The sequence below is a fragment of the Microtus pennsylvanicus genome, chromosome 22, assembly GCF_037038515.1.
Source record: "Microtus pennsylvanicus isolate mMicPen1 chromosome 22, mMicPen1.hap1, whole genome shotgun sequence".
Lineage (NCBI taxonomy): Eukaryota > Metazoa > Chordata > Mammalia > Rodentia > Cricetidae > Microtus > Microtus pennsylvanicus.
The window spans coordinates 8,864,524-8,888,298 of NC_134600.1; the positions used below are offsets into that span (position 1 = coordinate 8,864,524).

The 23,775-nt window shown below is 46.3% G+C and overlaps 1 protein-coding gene across 3 annotated transcripts in view; it reads right to left on the reverse strand.

Annotated features, from left to right (window-relative positions):
• Window positions 1–23,775, reverse strand: part of Myo1b (myosin IB) — a 154,587-nt gene that overhangs the window by 26,262 nt on the left and 104,550 nt on the right. For all 3 annotated transcript variants that reach the window (XM_075955915.1, XM_075955914.1, XM_075955913.1), the window contains exons 8-15: window positions 22,694–22,792; window positions 20,911–21,014; window positions 19,409–19,556; window positions 19,022–19,140; window positions 14,675–14,761; window positions 13,976–14,041; window positions 4,038–4,142; window positions 867–929 (exon numbers count right to left, since the gene is read on the reverse strand). In XM_075955915.1, the coding sequence (XP_075812030.1) occupies window positions 867–929; window positions 4,038–4,142; window positions 13,976–14,041; window positions 14,675–14,761; window positions 19,022–19,140; window positions 19,409–19,556; window positions 20,911–21,014; window positions 22,694–22,792 (791 nt within the window). The remainder of the gene's footprint in view (window positions 1–866; window positions 930–4,037; window positions 4,143–13,975; window positions 14,042–14,674; window positions 14,762–19,021; window positions 19,141–19,408; window positions 19,557–20,910; window positions 21,015–22,693; window positions 22,793–23,775) is intronic.

Below are 23,775 nucleotides of genomic sequence, written 5' to 3' on the forward strand. Positions count from 1 at the left end.
CCTAGGAACAACTTCCAGGAGGATCTAGGATCTCTGGATTTGAGGTGAGGACTCTGAATCCTTTGTGTTGGATGGCAACACTCCCCCCGCAACCCTGGTCGGAGCTTTCAAAACTAAGCTCCCTTTGATCAGGAAGGAGCGGTACGTTGGAATATCGTTTTCTGTGTTCAACTCCATCCAAGGGGAGGTTTTCAGGAGGATTGTGCCTATTGATGGGAAAACACTGGCTAAGCCCATGACTTCCACGAGGGCTTGGGGAGACAAGCAGCAAAGAGCTGAGTACCGGTGGTATTCTGAAAACACAGCACCCGTTTCTAGGGCAGGTAAAAAGTTGTCATCTCAAACTACTAATTCAAGGTCAGAAGTACTAGCCACCTGAGGTTAAACAAAGGGGCTTCCAGTTTCCACACACAGATACAGCTTCCTACAGCTACTACAATGACCTCTCTAATACTGCCTAAAAACAAAAACCTTAAACCCGAACACCTTTCTGAAAACTGCCCTGCAATTTCCCCCTCTTTACTCCTTTTCACACTCTTTTAAACTTTATATAAAAGTCAAATAAAGTCTTCTGAAAAACTCTAGGGATCTTGGCCACCAGCTGTCATCACACAAATGCTGGTCTACGCGAGGCCCTGCCATCTGAAGGCGTAAAAGGGCTGCCATAGGACATGACCGGGGACCCTGGCTAAGTACGGTGAGAAAAGCTGGCCATGCACACACTCAAGAGCCGAGAAAGAAGAGGATTATCATAACGTCTTCCCAGCTGAGTAGTGCCACAGAGGAAGGCGGAAACCACAGTGAGATCGTTTGCGTGTAGTGTGAGATTATACCGCTCAAACCTTCGTGAATCCGTAAGTACTCACGTTTTCTATCAGGTCACAAATGATCGCATTGTTGAAGTAATCAATGTGAGTCCATTCTATGTCCTGAAAACAGAGCAGAACAACAAAGCCAAATCCACGTGACAACGCGTACCGTCATCTGAAAAGGGACAGCTGCCCCGCCACCCCCATCTCACTTTCTCTCTCCAGAACCAGAGCTGCGAGGATCACCTCCCAGCTCCCCAAACCTCCCCAACACAGCAGCCCACCATGGACAAACCGAACGAAGCCACAGCCCTGGACCTGCTCCAAGACTGCTTCCCATTCCACGCTCCCATCTGTGGCTGTTTCCCATGCACTCCACGGGCTCGAAGCCAAATATTTACTTAAGGGGCCCTGGGGTCAATATTGCTCTGTGTATATTTATGATCTTTATAAGGAAACAGGGCAGAACTTGATCCCAGCAACCTAAGGCCTAGAGATTTTATTTGTCACCATGAGGGAAAAAAGTCTTTGGAGAGGCAATGCTAAGATCTAAGTCGGTTAACTATCTCCAGTGTAAAAACAGCCCAGAAAAGAGAAAGCAGTTTCTCCAAATCATGGGAAAGCTCCAGAGCCAAACCTGTGAGGCCAACTGCAATCATCCCTAACCTCCATCTCTACGCACAGTCACTGAACTTTCTTCATAAGAGAAAAAGGTTTACATAGCAAGCGAGCGGTCTGCCCAGACATGTTTCAGGGAATCTACACATTAATGTCCTGGCATTCTGCATGTGATGAAGAGACAGGACGAGAACAAAGCTTGCTTTGAGGGTGTTTATGTGACCAAAGGTTGCCGGACAAGCACGGAACTGTTCTAAGTAAAATGGTCATTTGCAAACAAAGAAGTATTAACAAGTTGGTTTAGTGGGGATTGGCAACCCCATTAGAAAACACAGACAGGAGTGTATGGAGGTGCATGCCTATACCCCTGAAACTTGAAGGCCGAGGCAGATGGATGGATGTTGGGGATATCTTGGGTGACACAGCAAGATACTGTTTAAAAACAAGTTTGTGAGCGTGCACACACACACGAGAATATGAGCTCATGGAAAACATAGCTCTATATACTATCAATCTATCAAACATCCATCCATCGTCTATCTATCTATCTACTTATCTATCAATCCATCTATCTATCCATCTATCCATCCATCTATCTATCTATCTATCTATCTATCTATCTATCTATCTATCTATCTATCATCCATCCATCCATCTATCCATCTACTTACTTATCTATCATCTATCTATCCATCTATCAACTTACCTACCTACCTACCGATCTAGCTATCTAGTCAGTCTATCTATCTATCTATCTATCTATCTATCTATCTATCTATCTATCTATCTATCTATCTATCTACCTACCTACCGATCTATCTGTCTGTCCATCTATCTTCCATCTGTCTGTCTATCACCCGTCTGTCTGTCTGTCTGTCTGTCTGTCTGTCTATCTACCTACCTACCTACCTACCTACCTACCTACCTACCTACCTATCTATCTACCTATGAATGATACCTTGTTTATACTCTATCAAATAAAGCTTGCCCAAAGATCAGCGGGTGGAGCTAGCCACAGGTTATCTACGGAGGTCTGGAGGTCTGTACAGATAGATAGGAAAGACAGGAAGTGATACGGCTGGGCAGAGAGAAGAATATAAGGCAGGAGGAGCCATGTGGTCAGCCCTTAATGGCTGAGAAGTGAGCAAGGTAAGTTGATTGTGGCTTGCTCCTTTCTCTCTCAGATCTTCCAGAGAGCTTTGTTAGAGTACAAGCAAGATACGGTCACATTATTTATCATCAATTGACCTTTCTATCTGCCAGGGGTAGGATGTCATGCTCGCAATCCCAGCACGTAGGAGGCTGAGACAGGACTGTCTTGAGTAGGAAGTTCATTTGGGCTACACTGTTAATTTTGTCTCTAAAGAGGAATAGTGGTGTCGTGTTAAGAAGGCTTAGCCTGCGCTCAGTCCCTGGGACCCACATCGTAGGAGAAAACTCTCACAAGTTGTACCCTGGTCTCTGCACACACCACAGCATGTTCAGAGCCACAGCAAACAGATGCAACTTCATTAATTTAAAAAAGAAGGAAAAGAGGCAATAATAGTGCTCTTAAAACACTGGGAAATCAAAAGCGAACAAAGACAGGAACGCGAAAATAATCACTGAAGGAAAATGTTTACTTTAAAAAAATGAAAGCATAAAAATTCAAGGCTGTTTTAGAATTAAAGATGAAAGGACTTTACAAACAATTATTTCTGGTTATTTTAAAACTATAAATTAAGTGAGATAATCCTTTTTTAAAAAAAAAAAAAAAGGACAGGGTTTCTCTCTAGGTTTTGGAGCCTGTCCTGGAACTAGCTCTTGTAGACCAGGCTCCTCTTGAACTCACAGAGATCCGCCTGCCTCTGCCTCCCGAGTGCTGGGATTAAAGGCGTGTGCCACCACCACTCGGCTAAGCGAGACAATCCTTAAATAACATCTGGAATATGGTGACTATATAACAAATGCTATGCTATTTATTATAAATTTTGACAACCCTTGCTTTTTAAGATTGAGCAAAATCTCAAAGAATCCTCAGTCCACCTGTGGTGATGCAGAATTTTTTTTTTTGATATATAATTCTTAGTGTCAACTCACCCAAAATCTACAACCATAAAGAGTCAGTCTCTGAACCACCCTGTTGGCACCACCAACCAAAGCTTTCTACAGGCAATATAAATAGCTTCGTCACTTTTAAGACCGATGGACCCTGGTTTCTTCATTTAGCAACATGCATCTGATTCACGGTGCGTGTGTATGAACTACTCACTCCTTTCTACGCTGGAGTTCTAGTCCAGTGTGCGGATCGACCATAGTAACTCAGCCACTGGTCTCCATTTTAACACCACGTTATTTTACATAACTACGCTGGAATCCGGACAAGACTGAAGGCCATTAACGACTATTTAACGCCCGGCCCGTCTACTGTGTACCAGGTATTGCTCTCCAGACTAGCGGTGCAGTACCAGAGAAAGCTGCAGTCAGCACAGCTGCCGTAACAAACACAAAACACAGAGATACAATAGAAGGAAGCTGAGAGCTGACTCTCACTCAGGCCACGTGGAGGGAGTCTCCCAGACACAGACTCTTGGTTCTAAAGGAGCAATCGTTCAACAGTTTCAGCTTTACCTCCCGTATGTACTCCTCTTGCTCTTCCTTCAGAGTGAGTTCGATGAAGATTTGTTGAAGCTTCTCGTTACAATAATTAATAATGAACTGCTCAAAGCTGTTGTCCTAGGGGGAGAAAAGGAAATGAATACACATAAGACCGTATCACAGCTCTCCCTACCAAAGACACACCACGCTTCACTCCGTATGCGACGCCACACGCTCCCTTCAGACTTGACTGAGGCTCCACACAAGCTTCCACAACAGACAACGTCCCTTGTAAGCGCTCAAGGGATGGCTCATGAGTCAGCGAACAAACGAAATACGCACAGATGTCGCAGTTCTTACAGGTGGGGATTTTGAGAAAGGCCCCCAATTTGTTCAAACTCCCCGGTGAAGTTCAGTAAAGACACAGAGAGGTCCGTAATCCCTGTCAGCGACTACCCAATCATTAATTCTCAGGGTTTCCTGCCACACCTGGTCCCTCCAGCCGGAATCAGGTCCCTCACTCGGCACAGTTATCTAAGTGTGTGCACGCACATATGTACACGTATTGGCTACGTTCACAGATGTATCTGATCGGACGTTACTTAAGGGGAAGAGCTGACCCAACCCTCTCGCTCACCGTGATGCCTGCCGTACTGCATCAGCAAGTGCAGACGCCCCAACTGAACAGAAATCCAGGGAAGTCAAAGCATCGAGACCACATGTTAGTCAGAGACAATGTCTCCTATCAGAAGGCTGCGTCACACTCTCAGGGGCCCCATGCTCCCTCTCCAGGAGTCCGGCCTCATTTTAATCATCTCCTAGGAATCCTCTGATGGAAGCTCTATGAAATCATTTTCGGACAATCTGCAGAGCTCAGCGGACACACTGAAGGTGCCAATGTCATCTGCTAAAGGAACACGTATTCCACTTGGAACCTTCCAGAATGACACAGACGTGGTGCCAAAGCTTGTCTGCTTTGCTTCTCCCTCTCATTCTTGGCAATGGGCAAAGAGACACAAAGAGTCTACCTCTGGGAAACTTGGCCAGTCTTGCTCTGACAAGGAACCCCCACATACGGGAAGACTGAGGCTCATCACTCCGTGGGCGCAAGCACACACTGGCCTTCGCGTCTCTCTCCAAATGACAAAGACAAAAAAGCCACTGAGGTTTCTGACAGCTGATCTGTACACTGACTTCGGTCCTCCCCTGGGTGGACCTGAACTGGGTACTCATGCCAAAGCCCCTAACTACTTCCTTGTCTGGCATCCGGTTTGTCATCACGGCAGTGCAGGGACAGAGACTTCTAATTCCAAACCACAAATGACATACGGGCGTGCACTATCGCCGACTGACCTCGCTAACGCTAGATTCAGTGAGGCAGCAATGGTTTCCACAGTCCTGGAGGTTTTCACGAAAGAAGCAAGCACGGGTTTGCAATACCTCCACAAACGTAGTTTTAGACGCAAAGGGCACCCCCCCCCCCGGGTGCCTTTGTGCGTACACACCCTTTAAAATCTCAGCACTAACAATTTCGACTAGAAACTAAAGTCAGTCCACTATGGCTGTTGGACGCCGTCTCGCTCTTAACTACCACAAAGTCCTTTCATATACAAGAAACATCAGGATTTTGTGGTTTGGTAGAACAGGTACTGACATAATGCTATGATCACAAACAAACAAACAAAAAAGAACATTTGAGTACCTGATGCAAGCAGACCCCTCTTAGACTGGAAAACAAACAGAGAGAGTCTCCCGTCTGAGAATCCGTGCTGACGGAGCAGTTTCAACACAGCGATGCTAAAGTCTCAAGTGTCCACTGGTGGGGGCAGGGGAGGGAAATGACTGGTTCCTTGGATACAGTACGTGCTATGGACGCTTTCAAAACAAAGCTATGAAACACACACACACACACACACACACACACACACACACACACACACACACACAGGTTAGAAGCCAGCGGCAAAGCGTCACGATTACAGCACAGCTTGCGGATCAGTTCGAGCTAAGGTGTGTTTACTGTCCGCCCTTCTAATTCCCTGCCTGGGTGCTGCACCTCATATCCACGCAATTAGCCAGCGACCACTTGCTACGAAACTCACGCAAACTGGAGAAGCTATTAGCACAGGAACATGCAACAGACCGGCACTGCAAACGGTTTATACTTACTGCATTCTGGTGCAGGGGGTGGGGACAGACATAAAATGCAGTCAGTTCCTAATTAGCAACAGACTTTCAGTAGTAAGCACTTTGTCGGTTACTCATTGGGCTAACTGGTACCTGCACCAGGGTTCGCACAGCTAAGCGGTGGAAAACTTGAGCTGAAGACACAGCCAACCTAAGGGAGCGTCTCTAAACTTGGATGTTGTAGCTCAACTATGTTTCTGTTACAGAGGGGGCTCTTCAGGATGAAAGGGGCCCCGCTGAACTGCTCACACATCATAAAACTTTCCCGAAAGCCCTAGCGCTCAGAGTCCAGGGCTGCCTGATTCAGTGTAACATCTGTGTAAAGACGGTCTACGTCTACCCAGAGTCAGGGAAAAAAGGCATTTGGAAAAATCACACAAGAATCATACCAGAAGGACCTCTCGTCCGTGACCTGCTTCTGTGTGCTATGTGGGCTCACGCTGAACTAGCTCCTCCTTCAAAACCAATTAAGGGCTGGAGAGATGGCTCAGTGGTTAAGACTGCTCTTCCAGAGGTCATGAGTTCAATTCCCAGCAACCACATGGTGGCTCACAACCATCTGTAATGAGATCTGGCACCCTCTTCTGGCATGTGGGCATACATGGAGGCAGAATGTTGTATACATAATAAATAAATAAATCTTTAAAAAAAACAGTTAAGATGGCATGGAGACAGTATCCACCTAGAGACGATCTAAGAACAAAAGCTGAACTCTCCAACCTTATTCTAAATGACAAAAGTCACCCTCCCAAGCCCCCCCCCCCCAACAAAACCAGAAGACCCAACCATCAGTGCAGAAATGAATGTATTCCCCCACATTGAAATCAACATCTACTACAATTATATTCTACATACTCCAAAACACATCATGGACGGAGCAATAATTATTACTGCCCAAACTAGAGGATGATAATATATATATATACTGTGGTCTAAGTTTAAGCTCTTGACACTGCTCAATTTTTGGAAGAAATAGAACTTCTTGGACAGAATTAAAACTTGGAAAATTGTAAGTAAAAGCCTATAGGGAAGGAAGATAGGAAAGAGGGAAGGGAGGGGAGAGGGAGAAAGGGAGACGGGAAGGCAGGGCCTGGTGGCAAAGTAATTCTCATATGAATTACTAGTTCTAACACATTTCTCCATTTCTCCAGGTTAAAATAACACAAGGTTTTCAAACGTGGGTCTCCCTCCCCTTTATACAATGTCCAAAGCAAGTCTAGAAATCCTCATGGAACCTGAATGTCCCCAGCAAGCGTCTATCTGATACTCTTCTGCGTGGCGAGAGTATGGTGAGCAGCCAGCACCCCGCACACCAGTCTCATGAATCAAGCCTCCAGGGAAGGAGCTGCCGTCACGACTTAACCCCCTCCCTAGTCTTCTTTACTGCTGTGCCCACATTGACTCAGAAAATCTGAGGAAAAAGTTGAAACATTTGGGAACGCATTCAAACAAGTGCTTTCAGTTTTTAGTGAATGACCCCCCGCCAGGGAAGCTCGGAACATCCTCTGCCCCAAATAGACAGCTATGGGGACACAGGGAACTGGATGGTACAGGGGTTCGGGCTACTTTACAGTGCCCCCCAACCACACACGGGGACGGCCAGCACCCACTGTTTATAGCGACAGAACAAACTAATGCTTTCAACCCCGGGGCTTCTTAAAACATCTTCTAGACTCTGAGCTGAGCTGATGTGCTCCCAGCACGAGTCAGAGCTGCTTTCTACCTCAGGTACCAACCACGACTGATTTCTAAATATTGGCCTATTTACAATCTCCTTTGCAAGAGAAGCAGCTAAGGATATCTTACGCTTCTAAAGGCAACTCCATATTTTTAAAAAGTTGAACTCTTTATAAAATCTAAATATTAAAATTAAGAAGTAAATCCAAGAGACAACTCCATATCCCAGGTATTAAGGACGGGAGCCAGTGCATTTTGCAGGAAACATGCTCTGGAAACCATGAGTTTTTCAAACAAAAAGTGCCGCTAATTCTACAATACACACTGTCGGTGTTTTCTACAGGTCTGCTCTCCCAGCTGAGGCCAAACGTTTGGCATCCGGATGTAATGTATGAGATGGGGTTTCCTATTTCTATATAATGAAATGGCTCACTTGTGGATAAAGCCAGGGTATCCGCGCACCTTCGAGACCCTGGGGTGGAGACAACGCTGCTGTAAATGCGTCCTTGCGATGACATCCTTGTCGGGGGGCCTCTGGTAGTCCCCGAGTATCACACCATTTTCACAGAAGAGGGTAACAGACTTAGCCACGATCAGTTTTTAAAGCCACCACTCCAAGAAATAGGCTCTAAAGCAGTAACTAATTTTTTAAAGTAAACTTCAGGGAAAAAAATTCCTCAAAATGTTTAAGAAAAACACTTAGCATTAGCTATTCACTGTCCTAAACATTTACAAAACTGAGTAACTAACAAATTTCCCTTTAAATACCTAACATCTTTTTTTCTAGGTAAGTATCAAATATGGTAAACTTTAAGAAAAAAATGCTATTTTTATTTATTTTTTTTATTTTTATTTATTTTTTTGATTTTTCGAGACACGGTTTCTTTGTGGCTTTGGAGCCTGTCCTGGAACTAGCTCTGTAGACCAGGCTGGTCTCGAACTCACAGAGATCCGCCTGCCTCTGCCTCCCGAGTGCTGGGATTAAAGGCGTGCGCCACCATCGCCCGGCCAACAATGCTATTTTTAGATTCTTAAATATTTTTAACTAAACTGTGATTTTTAAAAATTAGTTCATTGGTTTTTTTGTTTGTTTGTTTGTTTTGAGACAGGATTTCTCTGTGTCACAGCCTTGGCTGGCCTGGAACTTGCTCTTGTAGACCAGGCTGGCCTTGAATTCCCGGAGATTCCCATTTCTGTGAGTTTGAGGCCAGCCTGGTCTACAAGAGCTAGTTCCAGGACAGCCAAGGCTGTGATACAGAGAAACCCTGTCTTGAAAAAACAAAACAAGGAAACAAAAGGTGGACATTGAATTGGCAGCCAGCCTTCTGCCTGGATGGGAGCATTTCAGCCACACAGGATGTGAATTACCAGCCCGTGATGCCTCCATGTCCAAGGCACTGTTAATGTTTAATTAAGTTTCCCAGTAAACTAACCGCCAGTTATAATAACTTCCTATCAGATAAGCCCTAAGGAAAGTTTCACTTGCCCAACTTACTTTTGAATGTAATATAATCTTTAAAGTTAACAGCGCTTATTCCTTCTTCCCTTTTCGCATAAGGCATTTATGCCGATCGCCTTCATACCCTCCTCCCTGGCCAGCCCACTTCGTCCTTAATGGACAAATTATAAAAATGTCTCAGAAATCCAAGACCAAACTCTTGGATAAAACAAAGCCCAAACTTAACTGCGCGGGGCGTCTGGACACATTTTCTTCCTTTGGAAAGAGGGTTTCCTGTTCTACCAGGGTGCAGGGCTACAGTGTTTTCCTCTGAGCACCGCAATACAGTCTTCCACCTTTCTTTATCCTGTTTCATCGATCTGTTTTCCAAATGGACACCAGACTACACGCAGCCGGCAAGGCAGACAGATTCGCCCTCCAGTCCTAACTGCTTCGTAGGCAAATCCAAACATCATCATCCCAAGGTTTAATGCTCCCATTTCCCCTCCATTCAGGGAGGAACCAAAGAGACGAAGGGCTTCCACCTGCTCTGCTGAAAAGTGCTTCTGTGCAAGGGACCGTGGAGCCAGAGGTAGAATCGGACAGCTCAGGAAACGTCCTGGGCCTTTACTCTCCATTTCTTACATTTTTTTTAAAAAAAAGGTTTATTTATTTACTTTATGCATGAGTGCTCTATCAGCATGCCTAGCTATATGCCAGTTTAAGAATCAGATCCCACGAGAGATGGTCGGGAGCCACCATGTGGTTGCTGGGAACTGAACTCAGGACCTCTGGAAGAACCAGAGTCATCTCTCCAGCCCCTTCCTGTCTACTTTCAACGTGAAACTCACAGTGCTCTCTCAAAGCAGAGCCCTATTTCCTGTGGTCAGTCTTGACAGAACCAGGCAGCGTTCTATTTATACTCTGTTATTTTTACACCTGGGTGGAGATTACAGAAACACCCGTTTTCACTGATACGGAGTCTAAACACTTCGTTCACACTGACTCCCACTTTGGGTTGCGGTACTGTTCAATCTTGATTAGCTGGGCTTTCTGGGGTCAATACAGGCATTTCCATGTTATACTGCCGAGAATCCAAGAAAGCAAAGGTTACTACCTGGGATAGGTATGTGAATAATTTACTGAGAGAACATTAAAAAAGGAACCATTCAGATTTTCAATAAAAAGTAGATAAAAGTATCTAAAATTATCCAGGCATATTTTTATTCCGAACGCCTCCAAATGAACGTTCATAAATTAAAACAAATTCTTAAAATCACGATAGCTGGAGATTAAACTGAGACGGTTTCGAAGGGAAATGGACAGAGCGTGCCATTAATCACAACGCACAAGTCTTACTTCTCTCGAGGAACTAAGACCGGGAATGAAAAACAGCACACACATGACACACCTATAATCCTAGCAACTGGAAGACGGAGGCAGGCAGAACTCCGTCATTAAGCCCAGCCTGGTCTACAGAGTCAGATGGGGCCAGCCAGGGGTAAAACTCGGGTCACCAGTTCTTGACAGCAAGCAGCTGGGCCATCTTGGCGGCCTGTTGTTCAAACCCATCCACCCTCTCTACATCTGTTAACTAAAGGGCTCTTTTATATAAAGGTCTGATTTAAAAAACTGTACAGATCGCTGTCCTCTTAATTGTAAGAGGATCTCTGGTTTTTTTGAGTCAATTATGTTGAATTTTTAAAAGGCATCAATGTCATGGAGAAGAAAGTAAACTCAGTGACTTTATATGGCTGTAATGGTCAGTTTGGGTGGTCAACGTTACCCACTGTAGATTCCCCTGATGGGAAGAGTCAATAAAGGATTGTTTACATTAGGTTGCCCTGTGTGGGAAGGAATACCTGCCCACTGTGGGTGGTGTCACTCCCTAGGCAGGGCATCATGATTATGGTAATAGAGGTGGGTAGGCCTGTCTGTCCACTGTGGGTGGTGCCATTCCCTAGGTAGGGGATTAAGCCAAGCACCAGCCTGTGGACATACTGACCAGCTACTTCAGTTCCTGCTGCCTTGACTGCCTCATGGTAAAGGGCTATAATCTAGACCTGTGACCCTGATAAACCTTTTGTCTTCAAGTGGCTTATATTTTATCATAGCAACAGGAAGAGAAACTAGGAGAGTGGCCATTTAACAATTTGCTGTGGCTATAACTACTTGATTTGCACAAAGCAGAAAGTTCTGTTTAAAGAGTGCACTGACGGCATTAGCTCCAGGAGTGGCAGGCAGCTTCAGTTCACACTGACGGTTGAGTCTACTGAGCGTTTGGGCTCAACCTTAACCGCACACTGGCACACTGGCTGTGGAAACACTACTGCCGGGTCCTAGGCTGGCGAGTCTGATAGGATTGTTCGTACAATCTGGAGGTAGAATTCCCGAAAGTGCCCAGGCGGTTCCACTGTGTAGCTAAGCCTGAGACGTACAGAAGCAGGGTCTTCCCCAGAAGAGCGTTTAGAGAGACAGTGTGAGCATCTTCATAACTAGAGTGTTGAAAAGATGCTGCGCTGGCTAACTTGAGGCTGGAAGGCAAGGACAGCAAGGTGTGGAAAAAACCCGAAATAAAGGATTGCTGGAAAAGAGGCGACATCCAGGACCAAGTTGAAGGATTAGGTGCCCAGAGCAAGCACACTCTAAAAAAGGAGTCCAACCCAGTTTCCTGACTTCCTAAAAGGGTGTGTCTCTCTCTTCACCAGAGACTGACTTTCAAGACCTTAAGCTAAATTGTAAATTCTGAGCAGACAGGGAAATCCCTGCCGTGTTTGCCTGTAGTACGTGGATCACATCAGGCAGTCAATAAAAAAATGCCGACTGTCTTATATGGCTTATGAGGTGTACTGTGTCCGTTGAGAGCTGCTAGGGCTAGCTTTCCAAAGCTAATTACATCTTAGGACATCCTAGAGGACAAAGCTCTCTGGACGTCTCAATATAAGCCCATTATCCTCTCAAAATAGTTTCAGTTGGGTATGGTGGTGTATGCCTGTAATCCTACCACGTGGAAGGCAGAGGCAGGAGGATTGCCAGGAGCTCAAGTCTACTGTCAGCCTGTAGTAAATTTCAGGCCATCTGACGGTTTTGTGCGGCATGACACTAAGAGCCTAGCTTAAGAGCAAAAAAAAAAAAAAAATTGTTCTCTGGCAAAATCAATGTGAAACCGCAGTCTTTATTTTTAGGAGCATCATTAACTATATTTTTTTCTTTTAATTTTCTATTAATATCTATGTTTAGCACTCAGCCAATTCAAGAAACTATTTAAGTGTCGATCAAGGCTGTACCAGCTAAGAGGTCCCTTCCCTTACCAATGGCAAAGAGTGACCCTGACTCCTGCCTATTTAGTGGCAGTAATCTGAGATCGTGCTAAGGAAAATTTCAGTATGGTGATTTCTGACACACACAAGAATTCTCCCAAAGCACAAACTTCCTGTTCTTTCACCAAGAGACCCGCAGCTTCCTTTGCTGATTTAGCCTAGGAGGCAGCAGCAAACCAGGAACTGTGCTAATGGCTGAGCATTCCAGACGAGGGCAGGGCCAGCTCCTACTCCTCCATTGAGGAAGGATCCCAGAATGCCCAGAAACTGGGAACGACGGTAAAATCAGGGAAACTGGAGGCCTGTTAACAACATTTGGGCTTTTTCAATTTCCAAATATTGGGAAACCCACGAGTTTGGGGAGGAAGGTAAGGAACTGACCTTGGTCTTAACCCTAATAAGAAAGAGGAGCAATAAAGAAAATATCAGGAAGCCAGGGACTCGGCCCTGTGTCGGCTGTTTAGTTACCTGACCTTCAGGATTTTATTTCCTCATCTGTCAAAGGGGAATAACAGCAACACCTATACAGTAGCTACAACAGTGTTTGAATTCAGTCAGTCCTTGGTCAGTTCCTACAAACAGTCCTTAGGGACGAAATCAGACTGAGGGAGAAGGTACCACTCTAGACAAGACTACTAACAGAATCTCCGAGGACTGTCTGGGTTAGTGCACAGGAATGCCTGGTTGGTTGCCTTTCCTACGATTCTATGATCTTAATTTTTTTGGAGGGCGTACATTCTTTGGGAGGTTATTCTAGGCAGGGATTGGTTCATAAACATGCAGAACTCATTACTGTGGGTGAGAATTCAGGGAGGGGACAGCGAAAAAACACATCTTAAACCAGACTAGAATAGTACTCCAAACCTGCCGCTAAAAGCCAAACGGAATAATTCTATACGAATGTGTAATATTTAACCACATAGTCTGGGGCAGGCAAGAGCCTTCGAGCTTCTTCTGCCGTGGCATTTACTGCTTCAGATCACAGCGGGACGTGGCCTGGATGAGACTCAGGAGACGCCGCCACGGACGGCAGGCTTCCCCATTTCCACGGTTTTTGATGCTTCATGTCTCAACCTTACACATGACTGGATGGCCACAGACCTCAGTGCTCACATAACACAGCAGACACACCGCTGAGTAGAAATCTCGAAACTGAGAACACGTGTGTCTGCACGCATACACACCTGTGACTATATACATACACAGAGCTTACCTGCAGATTCAAAGTATAGTTATTTATATAGTTATATATAAATATAGTTATTTACATATTGCCCATACAATGTGACTTCATTTCTAATTGTTCTACTTTAATAACGGTGGTACTAATCTAAAAAAAAAAATCTTACCTCAAATATCTCAAAGCCATAAATGTCCAGAACACCCATGACCTTCTTTCTCACTTTGGTTTGTGCCTTTGAAAACATTTCAAGTTAATAAGTTAGTACAGTCATAATACAATACCGGGAAAAACCATAAAGCACAGATTTACGTATTCGTTTTGAATTAGAGCAATGATTCGGTTGCCCCGTTAAAGCTTAGGTAAGAGAACCGGTGTGGAATCGTTCGGAAACCCAGATGAGATGGTGCGGTCGCCAAAGGCTGCAGCGACTCTGGCCAGCAGAGCTTCCAGGCTCACCTTGTCCAGTGCCCTCCCTCCCTCCCTCCCTCCCTCCCTCCCTCCCTCCCTCCCTCCCTCCCTCCCTCCCTCCCTCCCTCCCTCCCTCTCTCTAGGGAAGAACGTTTAGCCCCTAAGAGAGAAGCCATCTCTGTTCAGTGTGCTGCGTGAGAGCGCTCAGAAAGCTGCTGGCTGCTCTGCCAAGACCGGTAGACCCGTCTGGTCACTAGTGAGAAGCCGGAGCACGTGGCCGAGAAGGGAAACAAAACCCTGGCAAATTCCAACTTAAGCGAGATGGAGTCATCTTAAGGAATCAGCTTTGAAAGCGGCAATCGACTACTCGGTTGTAAAACTCGGCTTCTTTAAGTTAATGTTGACACTGTGAATACCACTTCTATATCACGACTGGCATCTTCCAGAGATTCGGTACCTTTATGCTCTCGTTGATGCGATTTACCAACCACGAGAACAGCCTGCTGTAGAGGTTTTTAGCCAGGGCATCACGGGCATAATAAGCCTATTAAAGAAAGAAAAGAATCATTTAACACAATTGTCACAATGCTTAATTTCTATAAAATAACGAAAATACTTTAAAAATATTTAGGCTATTTATTTCAAATTTCTCTTTGGGGGCAATTTTTTATTATACACTGGATGAGTAGTTGAAGCGTAAGAGAATCAGGCAGACTTTTCATCAGGTCTCCATTTCTGCATTCCAGGAAATGAATTCCAAATATCACAGACAGTTTTTCCCCAGTTTTACACAACAAAGGAAAACCGGGCGTGCACAACAAGAATAGGAAAATAAACGCTTGTGGAAGAGATGTATTACACGGTTGTTCTAGAAGAACTGCTGTGGAATTACGGAACTAAACATTGCGTTGTGTGAAAGGAATTGAATAAGCTGTATCCTTAATACAGTCCCGATACAAACACAAAGGAAAGAAAACAAAACAGCTCAGACTAAAGCAATCAATTAACTTTTTTTTTTCCTTTCAGCTAAAACTCAATTCTTTAACCGAAGAGATATAGAAGGAAATTCAGCACAGGGCGGTGGTGGCTCGCACCTTTAATCCCAGCACTCAGGGGTAGAGGCAGGCAGACAGCCTGGTTCAAGGCCAGCCTGGTCTACACAGTGAGTTCTAGCACAGCCAGGACTGTTCTACAGAGAAACCCTTCTTGAAAAACAAACAAACAAACGAAACAACAAAAAGAGGAAAGAGAAAGTATAATTGATGGAATACTTGGGAAAGAATTTAGAATATTTCGGAAGATGAAAAGCAGAGAAAGAAGGACGCCGTAGAGAGATATAAAGTTTCTAAAAACTGGGGCCCGACAGAGAGTCGGCTCAGGAAAGAAAGCCCTCCGTCCCACCAGGCCCACCAGCCTGTGTTTGATCCCTTGTGTCTCATACAGTGTGGAAAGCAGGAACGAGGAATAAAATTAGAAAATCTGCTACAAGTTGGAGAGAGAAGGAAGGAGGGCAGGGAGAAGGAACGAGATAGGAAAGGGAAGAGGAAGAAGGGAAGAAAACGGGAGAAGAAAGTGGGGAGAAGAGAAGAGGGGAAGGAGAGAAGGAAGAAAGGGGAGGGGAGAGAAGGGGAGAAGAGAGACAGGAAAGGGAAGGGGAGGGAAGGGAAGGAGAGAAAGGCAGGGAAGGGGAAAGGTAGGGGAGGGAAAAGGGATGGGGTGGGGAGAGAAGGAGAGGAGAGAGAAGGGGAGCGATAGCAAGGGGAGGGAAGGGAAGGAGGGGGAGGGAAGGGAAGGAGGGAGAGGGAAAGGAAGGGAAGGAGGGAAAGGTAGGGGAAGAAGGGAAAATGGAGAGAGCCTGCGATCGTGGTGAGATTCTACAGCAGAAATCTAAAACAGAGTATGCAGCCCCAAGAGAACTGAGATGCGCATCTCCCGTGTCTAACAGCCTTCTGTGGGGTTTCCACTGCCCTGAAACAGGTGATTTAAGTGTGGGGTGCTGGTACATAGTTGTGTTAGAACTTCTGAGGTATCCAGTTCTATAACTAGTATCCGTTACTGTCATTTCCTAATCCCTTCCCTCTTCTTCTTGTGACTCCAAGTCATCTCCAAATACCTCTCACTTACCAAACAGCTGCCCACCCTCTGGCCCCAACAAAGCACCCTTGTGATGGGCTGCGGGAACTGGGTGACACTGTGCTCCCAAGTGCGGTTGTATAGTTCTGAGGGTAAAGTCACAGCCAGTACTCTCTTCTTCTCAGCTTTCAAACAAATGCTCTGTTTCGGAAGTCACAAATTCAAATGCTTTTAGACCGTGACAGAAATGTACAGGAAGTGGGGAGGGGAGAATCCGGAGGGCCGGAGGACGGATTCTAGATGAAGGCACGCAAACTCGCAATTTTAAAAAGCAGTTAAAATAAAAACCAAACTATCCAGTGCCCAAGTAAAGTCTGCTTCTGATGCTGAGCCTGGTGCCGTGGGCCGCTACTCTTGCTATGCTGACGCATCAGAAACGGAATCAAACCACGTGCTCTATGCCAGAGACCCAAAAGCCCCCATCTAAGGATCACTACTGTGCTGTATGGAAAGGAGGAGCACACCAAGGGTGATGATTCACTGCCTCAGACCCCAAGCACACAGGGAAAACGTCTGTTTTTCCAGTCTGCTTTTCTGCATCTGCCGGATGCCCAGGGAGGAAAAGCCCTGGTGCCATCTACTTCCGAGAGGCTGGGGTGGGAAGTGCTAAGCAGGCAAGGTGGGATACAGATGGAGAGGCAGCCGCAGGGCAGCGGAGATCACCTAGATAGCCACAAAGACCTCACTCAGTACAGAGAAGAAAGAGGTCAGGAGATGGGGGTTTAGGAGCCTATTTCATCAGGCAAATCTCTTCTCTGGATAGAGAACAGTCACATGAACCCCACAGATGGGCAGAAGCAAGGAGCAATGGCATACGGATGATGGACAAACAAGAGGAAAAACACCAAGAAAAAAATAAACTCGGGTCTGGTGGTGGTGGCACACGCCTTTAACCTCAGCACTTGAAGCAGAGGCAAGCAGATCTCTGTGAGCTCAAGGCCAGCCTGGTCCACAAGAGCTAGTTCCAGGGCAGCTAGGGCTACACAGAAAAACCCTGCAAAAAAACAAAACAAACAAAACACTCAGATAAGTCACATCAGTGGAGTCAGATTACAGAGGGCATGAGTCTAAGCAGAGCATCACGGTAGATGCTGGAGAGCCTAAAAGAGGAACCGGGTCTGGTTTCTGGATAGGATGAATAAAAGCAAGAAGATAATACCAGAAAAGCAGACCCCTAGTCCACGTATTTCCACGGCCTCTGAAACACAGGCCTTCCGTGGCCTCACTTCACACAGGACAACCCTTCTGGCTGCTAACCTAGTTGGATGGCCTCTCTCAAATGTGAGCCTGCGGCAGGCAGTGTGCCTTGGCTTGTATCAGAATCCCAACTTGTTTAGTTCGAGACCAGACCGCAGGACCCACCTCTCAGGAGGTACAGACAGACAGAAGGATCCTAAGACAAGCCACCCAGATAACTATGACGAGTGTCCAAGTCTGAGCCCCACTGCAGGCATTCTCTGGGCCCAACTTGACCTTCCCAGGCATGTTGTGAGTCCTGACTAAACCGGAGCCCAGGCTGGCTGGCGGATGGATATTCTTTCCCAGGTAAATCCTATCTGTCTACAGAGCTCTTCTCCAATATGGGTTTGTGGGGGTATGCGCTCTGCACATTTTCTCAGTGAGGTCAGTTCTCCCTGACCGAGAGATTTGAAGGCTGAAGCCATCACTTACAGGAATGAGATCGGACTGGATAAGTCCGACTCTGCAGCCTCCCAGCGGCTGGCGGCTAGGTGTAAGGAAGAGAGACCAGAATACACAATAGTGTGAAAAGGAAGCAGACCCAAGTGAAAAGCCCTGAGTTGGCCATTTGATTACAGCCCGGATCAGCACTGACGGGGAGAAAAATGTCAAACTCAACAGACCAAACAGTTCACACCACGAGGGCCTCCAGATGCCACCTGAATGTGCTTAGGTTGCACACGCATTGCACACGCATCTGCAGAAGCAACTCAGATTCGGGTCTTAGGAAGAGTCCAGTGGCATAGTCGGGGTACAACATAGAGAACAGAGAGTCTGCCTTGACCATCTGGGCTTCTCCCGTCTACCTGTTTCTTCTCTGACCGTACTGAATCAACCACCCTCCCTTCACTCTTCTCCCACCAGGCATTAAACCGTTAGCAATTCTTAGCCTCGAGTTCAAAGCCGGTCCAGAAAGGTCCCATGCCCTGGCTCCAATGCAACCATCTGGGTCTGGACTGGCGAGCGCTCCGCCAACCGCCCTTCTGCTCTGTTTCCCCTAGGCTCTGCTCTTGACAGCAAGTCCGAGGGACCCTTTGGGACACGAGGAGGATCATAGATCGTACCCATCTCTGCAGGATGCTCTCTCTGCGCGGTTCCCAGATCACTTTCAATCAGAAGAATCACCCTTCCTTCCTGTCCCTATGGACATCGATCTTCCTCATCCCGTTCTACTCTCTCTCTCTCTCTTGGTCACTGTACTTAGCAACTGCTGCTCGCTAGATTACTTATGGCATCTACTGACCATTATCCTACTTCCTATTCTCCTACACCCCCGCTAATCTGTTTAGTTTTCCTTAGTGTTGCCAACGCCTAGAACAGTATGTGGAATATAGCCTGACCATGAGGTAACTAACTGTCTGCAAAATAACATATGCCATAAAAGTATCACCACGTAAGGAACCTTTTCCTCTGCATGTTACAATTCACCCACCTGAGCCACGTTCAAGGTGGTCGAAACTTTCTCCTGCTTTGCTTCGACGGTCCGGAAACTAAAGGCTCTTTCTAGAACCAACTGATCGATGCTGGTCAGTTCGCAGATTTCTTTTAACTCTGTTGGGGAGCAGAAGAAGACAGGCACAAAACAGTGAGGTACCCGTGGTCACTATCAAGCCCTCGGCTGTTCTTTCTACATCACGCTCGGCACGTAAACAGGTACGAACTTGAGAAGGGCAAACGTCACTGCCACGGGGTTTCGGTTTAGTTTCGCTAGTAAGTTCTTTCAAACTGATGGGAATCCCAAGGTTGGCTTTCTAGACTAGAGACTGGGCAGCAGTTCAAAGCAAGAGCCCCGAGTCAAGCGGCTGCCCTACTGACTGACCGTTTTTATCTTTGATTTTGCTCTCATCCAAGCCATTCACTCGCGACTCGGGCTTGAACTCGATGTTCCCCAGCTTCAGGACAGCGGCCACGACCTCCAGGACAGACTCGGTTTCGTGGTCGGTGAAGCCCACGATCTGCATGGCGTTCTGAAGGAGAGAGAGGGGCACCTGTTTGCCTTCTGCAGCTCTGTGCCTGTGGGTGTTTGCTTGTTTTCAACAAATAATGAAACCTAATGAATACTGCTACTACAGATTTACTTCTGGGTTAAAAAAAAAATTTTAAACACAAAACAATTATCTTGCTCCGTGGTTCCAGACTGTGACTTCAGAGCCTTCCAGGCACACTTAATGGCAGAGTTGTGTACACAAGAGGAGGCTGGGAGTTGAGCCTCAGCCCCCCCCCCCCCCCCCGCGTTTCAAATCAACCAGCTGGTTTCCATACATGTCATCTTTTTTTTTTTTTTTTCCACACAGGGATTCTGATTCTAGAACTAAAGCCAAACAAGATGTCTCTACAGCCTTCAACAACAGAAACAGCCCTTGCTTATTTCACAGATGAGAAGGACCCCGGCTTGCAAAGGTGAAGAACCCCGGAGGGTGCCAGGGACACTCACTCATTCACAAATGTGCACCGAATGCCAAGCATGTGCCAGGGAGAGTGGTTACAGAGCTGGCCTTGGATGCAAGCCTTAAAACAAAAATCACGTCCGGACTATGGCTTCCATATGCCGGTGTGTCTACAGCTCTACAAATGCTTACGTCCTGACACCAGCTGGTACTACTCTCCTCCGGACGTGTGGCACTAGTTTATACGGCGGTGAGAGTTATGGAGATCTCCAAACGTATACACAAGTAGCGGGAATGAGGAAAACACCCCGCATCCCCTCCATTCTGCCTCAGCATTAACGGGTGCCCATCTGGCTTCGTCTGTCCCAGCCCTGCTCCTCCCCGCAGCCCCAGCTGTCCCACTGCGAAGTAGAGCCCAGGGACCATGATGTCAGAGAGTGTAGGCCACATAAAGCCAGAAAAGAGAGGATTACGCAGAAGTCAGCTTCTTTTCTAGAATGAGGAACTCGGACTCTTCTGACGCGTAAATCTCCCGGAAAACAGGATTTTTCTGCCTGAAAACACTTTGGACTTAAGAGGACCCAAGGGCAGTTTTCATATTTGTGAAATTAGCTTTGGCTATAAAAACACATGGAATTTCAACACACACTGAGAGTCAAGTCCCAGAACAAAAGATGCAGGCTCCTTTTCACCAATGGTAAAACAGCACGCTCGAGTAAACGCGGCCTTCACAACCTGGGGTGATTCGTGAGCAGGTGCAAACCCACATGAATGAAAACGCAATGGATTCTCTAACCTGGGGGACGCACAATGAACGTGTCTAACGGGGGGGGGGGGGGATAAACGACAATGCAGAGAAACTGAACCTGCAGCGGTTCTGGCTAAGCAACGGGGCTGCCCATTCTCAAGCACGGAGAAGGCACCCTCCTCTTACCCTGACAGTTCTGAAATTGGCGGCATCATCCACCCCGTTAACTTTGGCGGAGTCCAGGCTCAGGTAGTTGTATCTGCTGAAATCCCGCTCCAGCTTCAGCTTCTCTGTGGAGTCAGGCACGCAAATCGATAACGTTAGATCAGGAAATGTATTTCAAATGACTGACAATATGGACAGAGATCAATAGCAGTGATTCTCCCAAGCCCACTTTTGTTACTGCTGAACATTTATTATTGCATGGCAAATATTGGGATGGAGGATAGCTAAATACAAGGGGGTGGGAAACGTCCTTCATATAACTTGGCTTTGGGCTCACATGAATCATTATGATATATACCCCATAAAGTGGTGCGACTGGCTACAGACTGACCATCCGGTGATTCTTTGGAAGATTGCTACGGACACTCGGGCGCATGCATTAGATCAGTAAATTCCAAGTCTAGACATCAGAACACTTCCTAGCTGTTCCTTTTCGCACTTCCGCTAGAATATGCCGAGTGGGTAACTCAGTGTGTTTTAGGGTGCATCTGCTGACTTTTTGTTGCTGTTGCTTGTTTCACAGGGTTTCTCTGTGTAGCTTTGGAGCCTGTCCTGGCATTCGCTCTGTAGACCAGGCTGGCCTGGAACTCACAGAGATCTGCCTGCCTCTGCCTCCCGAGCGCTGGGATTAAAGGCGTGCGCCACCACTGCCTAGCACAACTGTTGACTATTCCATGGTGATGAGGGTTAATTTTCATTGTCAACTGAATTTAGATCGCCTCAGACACCTCTCAGTGTTCTGAGAGAGGTTTCACAGAGTGAGGACAGACTGGATAATATGTGGATGGAGGCATCCATGGGGCCCAGAGCGAGCCTCAGGAACGCCAGCATTCACCTCACGATGCTGCTGGTCTGCCCAGATGCGAGCAGTCACACGGTCAACTTGTACAAGTGCCAACACGGTTACCACCACTGCCATCCCTGTGTTCCTCGGACCCTGAGCCAAATCACCTTCCCGCTCTTACACGGCTTCTTCCTAAGTATTCAGTCACAGAAAGAAGAAAAGTAACGGACAGAGCGTGTCTCTCTGAGTGTGAACGGTTTTCCATAGCTCTTCTCGCTTTAACTGTTTGATGACGTACGTAGCCAGCAGCAATTAATAATTTCCTTGTGAACTTATGTTAATGCCACAAAATCTCCGAAAGTCAGATGGTTAACTCTTGTATGGCCTCAAATATCTTCCCTAGGACTTTAAAAATTATTACACTTATCCATTTTCTCTGACACTGTGAGGGCATGTATGGTAAGTACATGCATTTGTAGCATCGTGGCAAGGGGGTAGAGTCAGGACAGCTTGTGAGAGCTGGTTCTCTCTTTAAACCACGTTAAGTCCAGGAGGCAGAACTCAGGTTATCAGACTTGAACGCAAGTGCCTTTACCATTGAGACATCTTGCTCACCCCGTTCCCCATGGTTTTTAAAATCCTCACTCAGAAAATTCTTCTGTAATCGTAGGCCTTTATTACACATGGCCAGTTTTCTTCCTGTAAGTGTTCTGGTCCTCTGTTTCACTTTTAAATGTGTGAGCGGTCCTTCCCTGACCAGAAGGCTCCCCTAACACGCCTGAGGCGTATGACTTGATCCCTGGTGAGATGCAGACATAAGACAGAGATGCTGGGCTGCGGTAGGAGCAAACAGAAGATGCAACGAGAATGCAGACAGGGAAAACATACAGGAACGTGTGGCGTAGAGAAGGCTTCAGGAATCGCTGCGACAATAAAAAGCAAATAGGAACGCAGACTTACGGAGCAGCTCCTCAGAGGCTCCAGAGAGCAGCTGATAGAAGACATGGAAGTTTCTTTCGCCTCTTGGCTGCTTAACGACACGAGATTTCTCTAAGAGATCTAACAGGGAAAAAAAAAAAAGAAGAAAATTTAATTGTATAAAATCCGTTTTGCCTTCAACTATGGCTTTAATTCTTGCTTCCTCTTTCGTTACTTTATACTACTAAAATAAAACAATAAAAGAAGTTATATTTTAAGGGCTTCCTCGAAACAGAAGCACAACTCGACTAAAATCACCCACGGAGGCAGTTATTCCCAACAGACCCGTTCAGGATAATAGCTCTTAACACTAGGCGTTTAATGGTCACATTAAAGTTTCAAAAATATAATGTCGCAACTGTAAGCACCGAAATGCATCCTTTCATATTCCACATCATAATTATGAAGCTAACAGACAAACTGCCGGGCCCTGGGTGTAAGTGTTTCTTGAATAGTGCCTTGTTTCAGTGGGTCTCACTGCACAGCTGAGCACATGGGCAAGGCTATCTGTGGAAGCCAGATTTGAAATCAGAACACGCGGCTTCCGGCCTCCATGTTCCTTTGCCTTCCAGCAGAATTAGAGCGGGTTCTCTAGATCACCAAAGTTTGAGGATCTTGTGTCACCTGGCCCTATTCAGTCACTGAGTCCAGACACTTTTCCCTCTCTTAAACGTAGGGTCTCGTCAAGTTTCCACACTCAGCAATGACAAACTAACAAACGAGAAAGGAGGCGTCATGACAGAGCGACAGGCAGCAGTTCTCCTCCTGCCTAGAGTCCCGCTAACCCCTCACCAGAGACACAGAAACCCAGCCAAGCTTTGCTGGCAAAAGCTAATTTTAAGACGTATCCTTATAAACGCACGCTTTTAGCTACACAACACCGTAGCGATGACATTCTAAGCCATCGGTTCTCTTTACTGATGTTCCCGACACACTTAGTCCTAAACACACTGAAACCCAGATGCTATTGAACTGGGTGTGAAGTCAAAGGGAGAGCACCGTGAAGGCTCCCGAGGGAACGCTCACTGATCTTCATTTGTGTTTGTGGCATCTGCAAGGGCGTT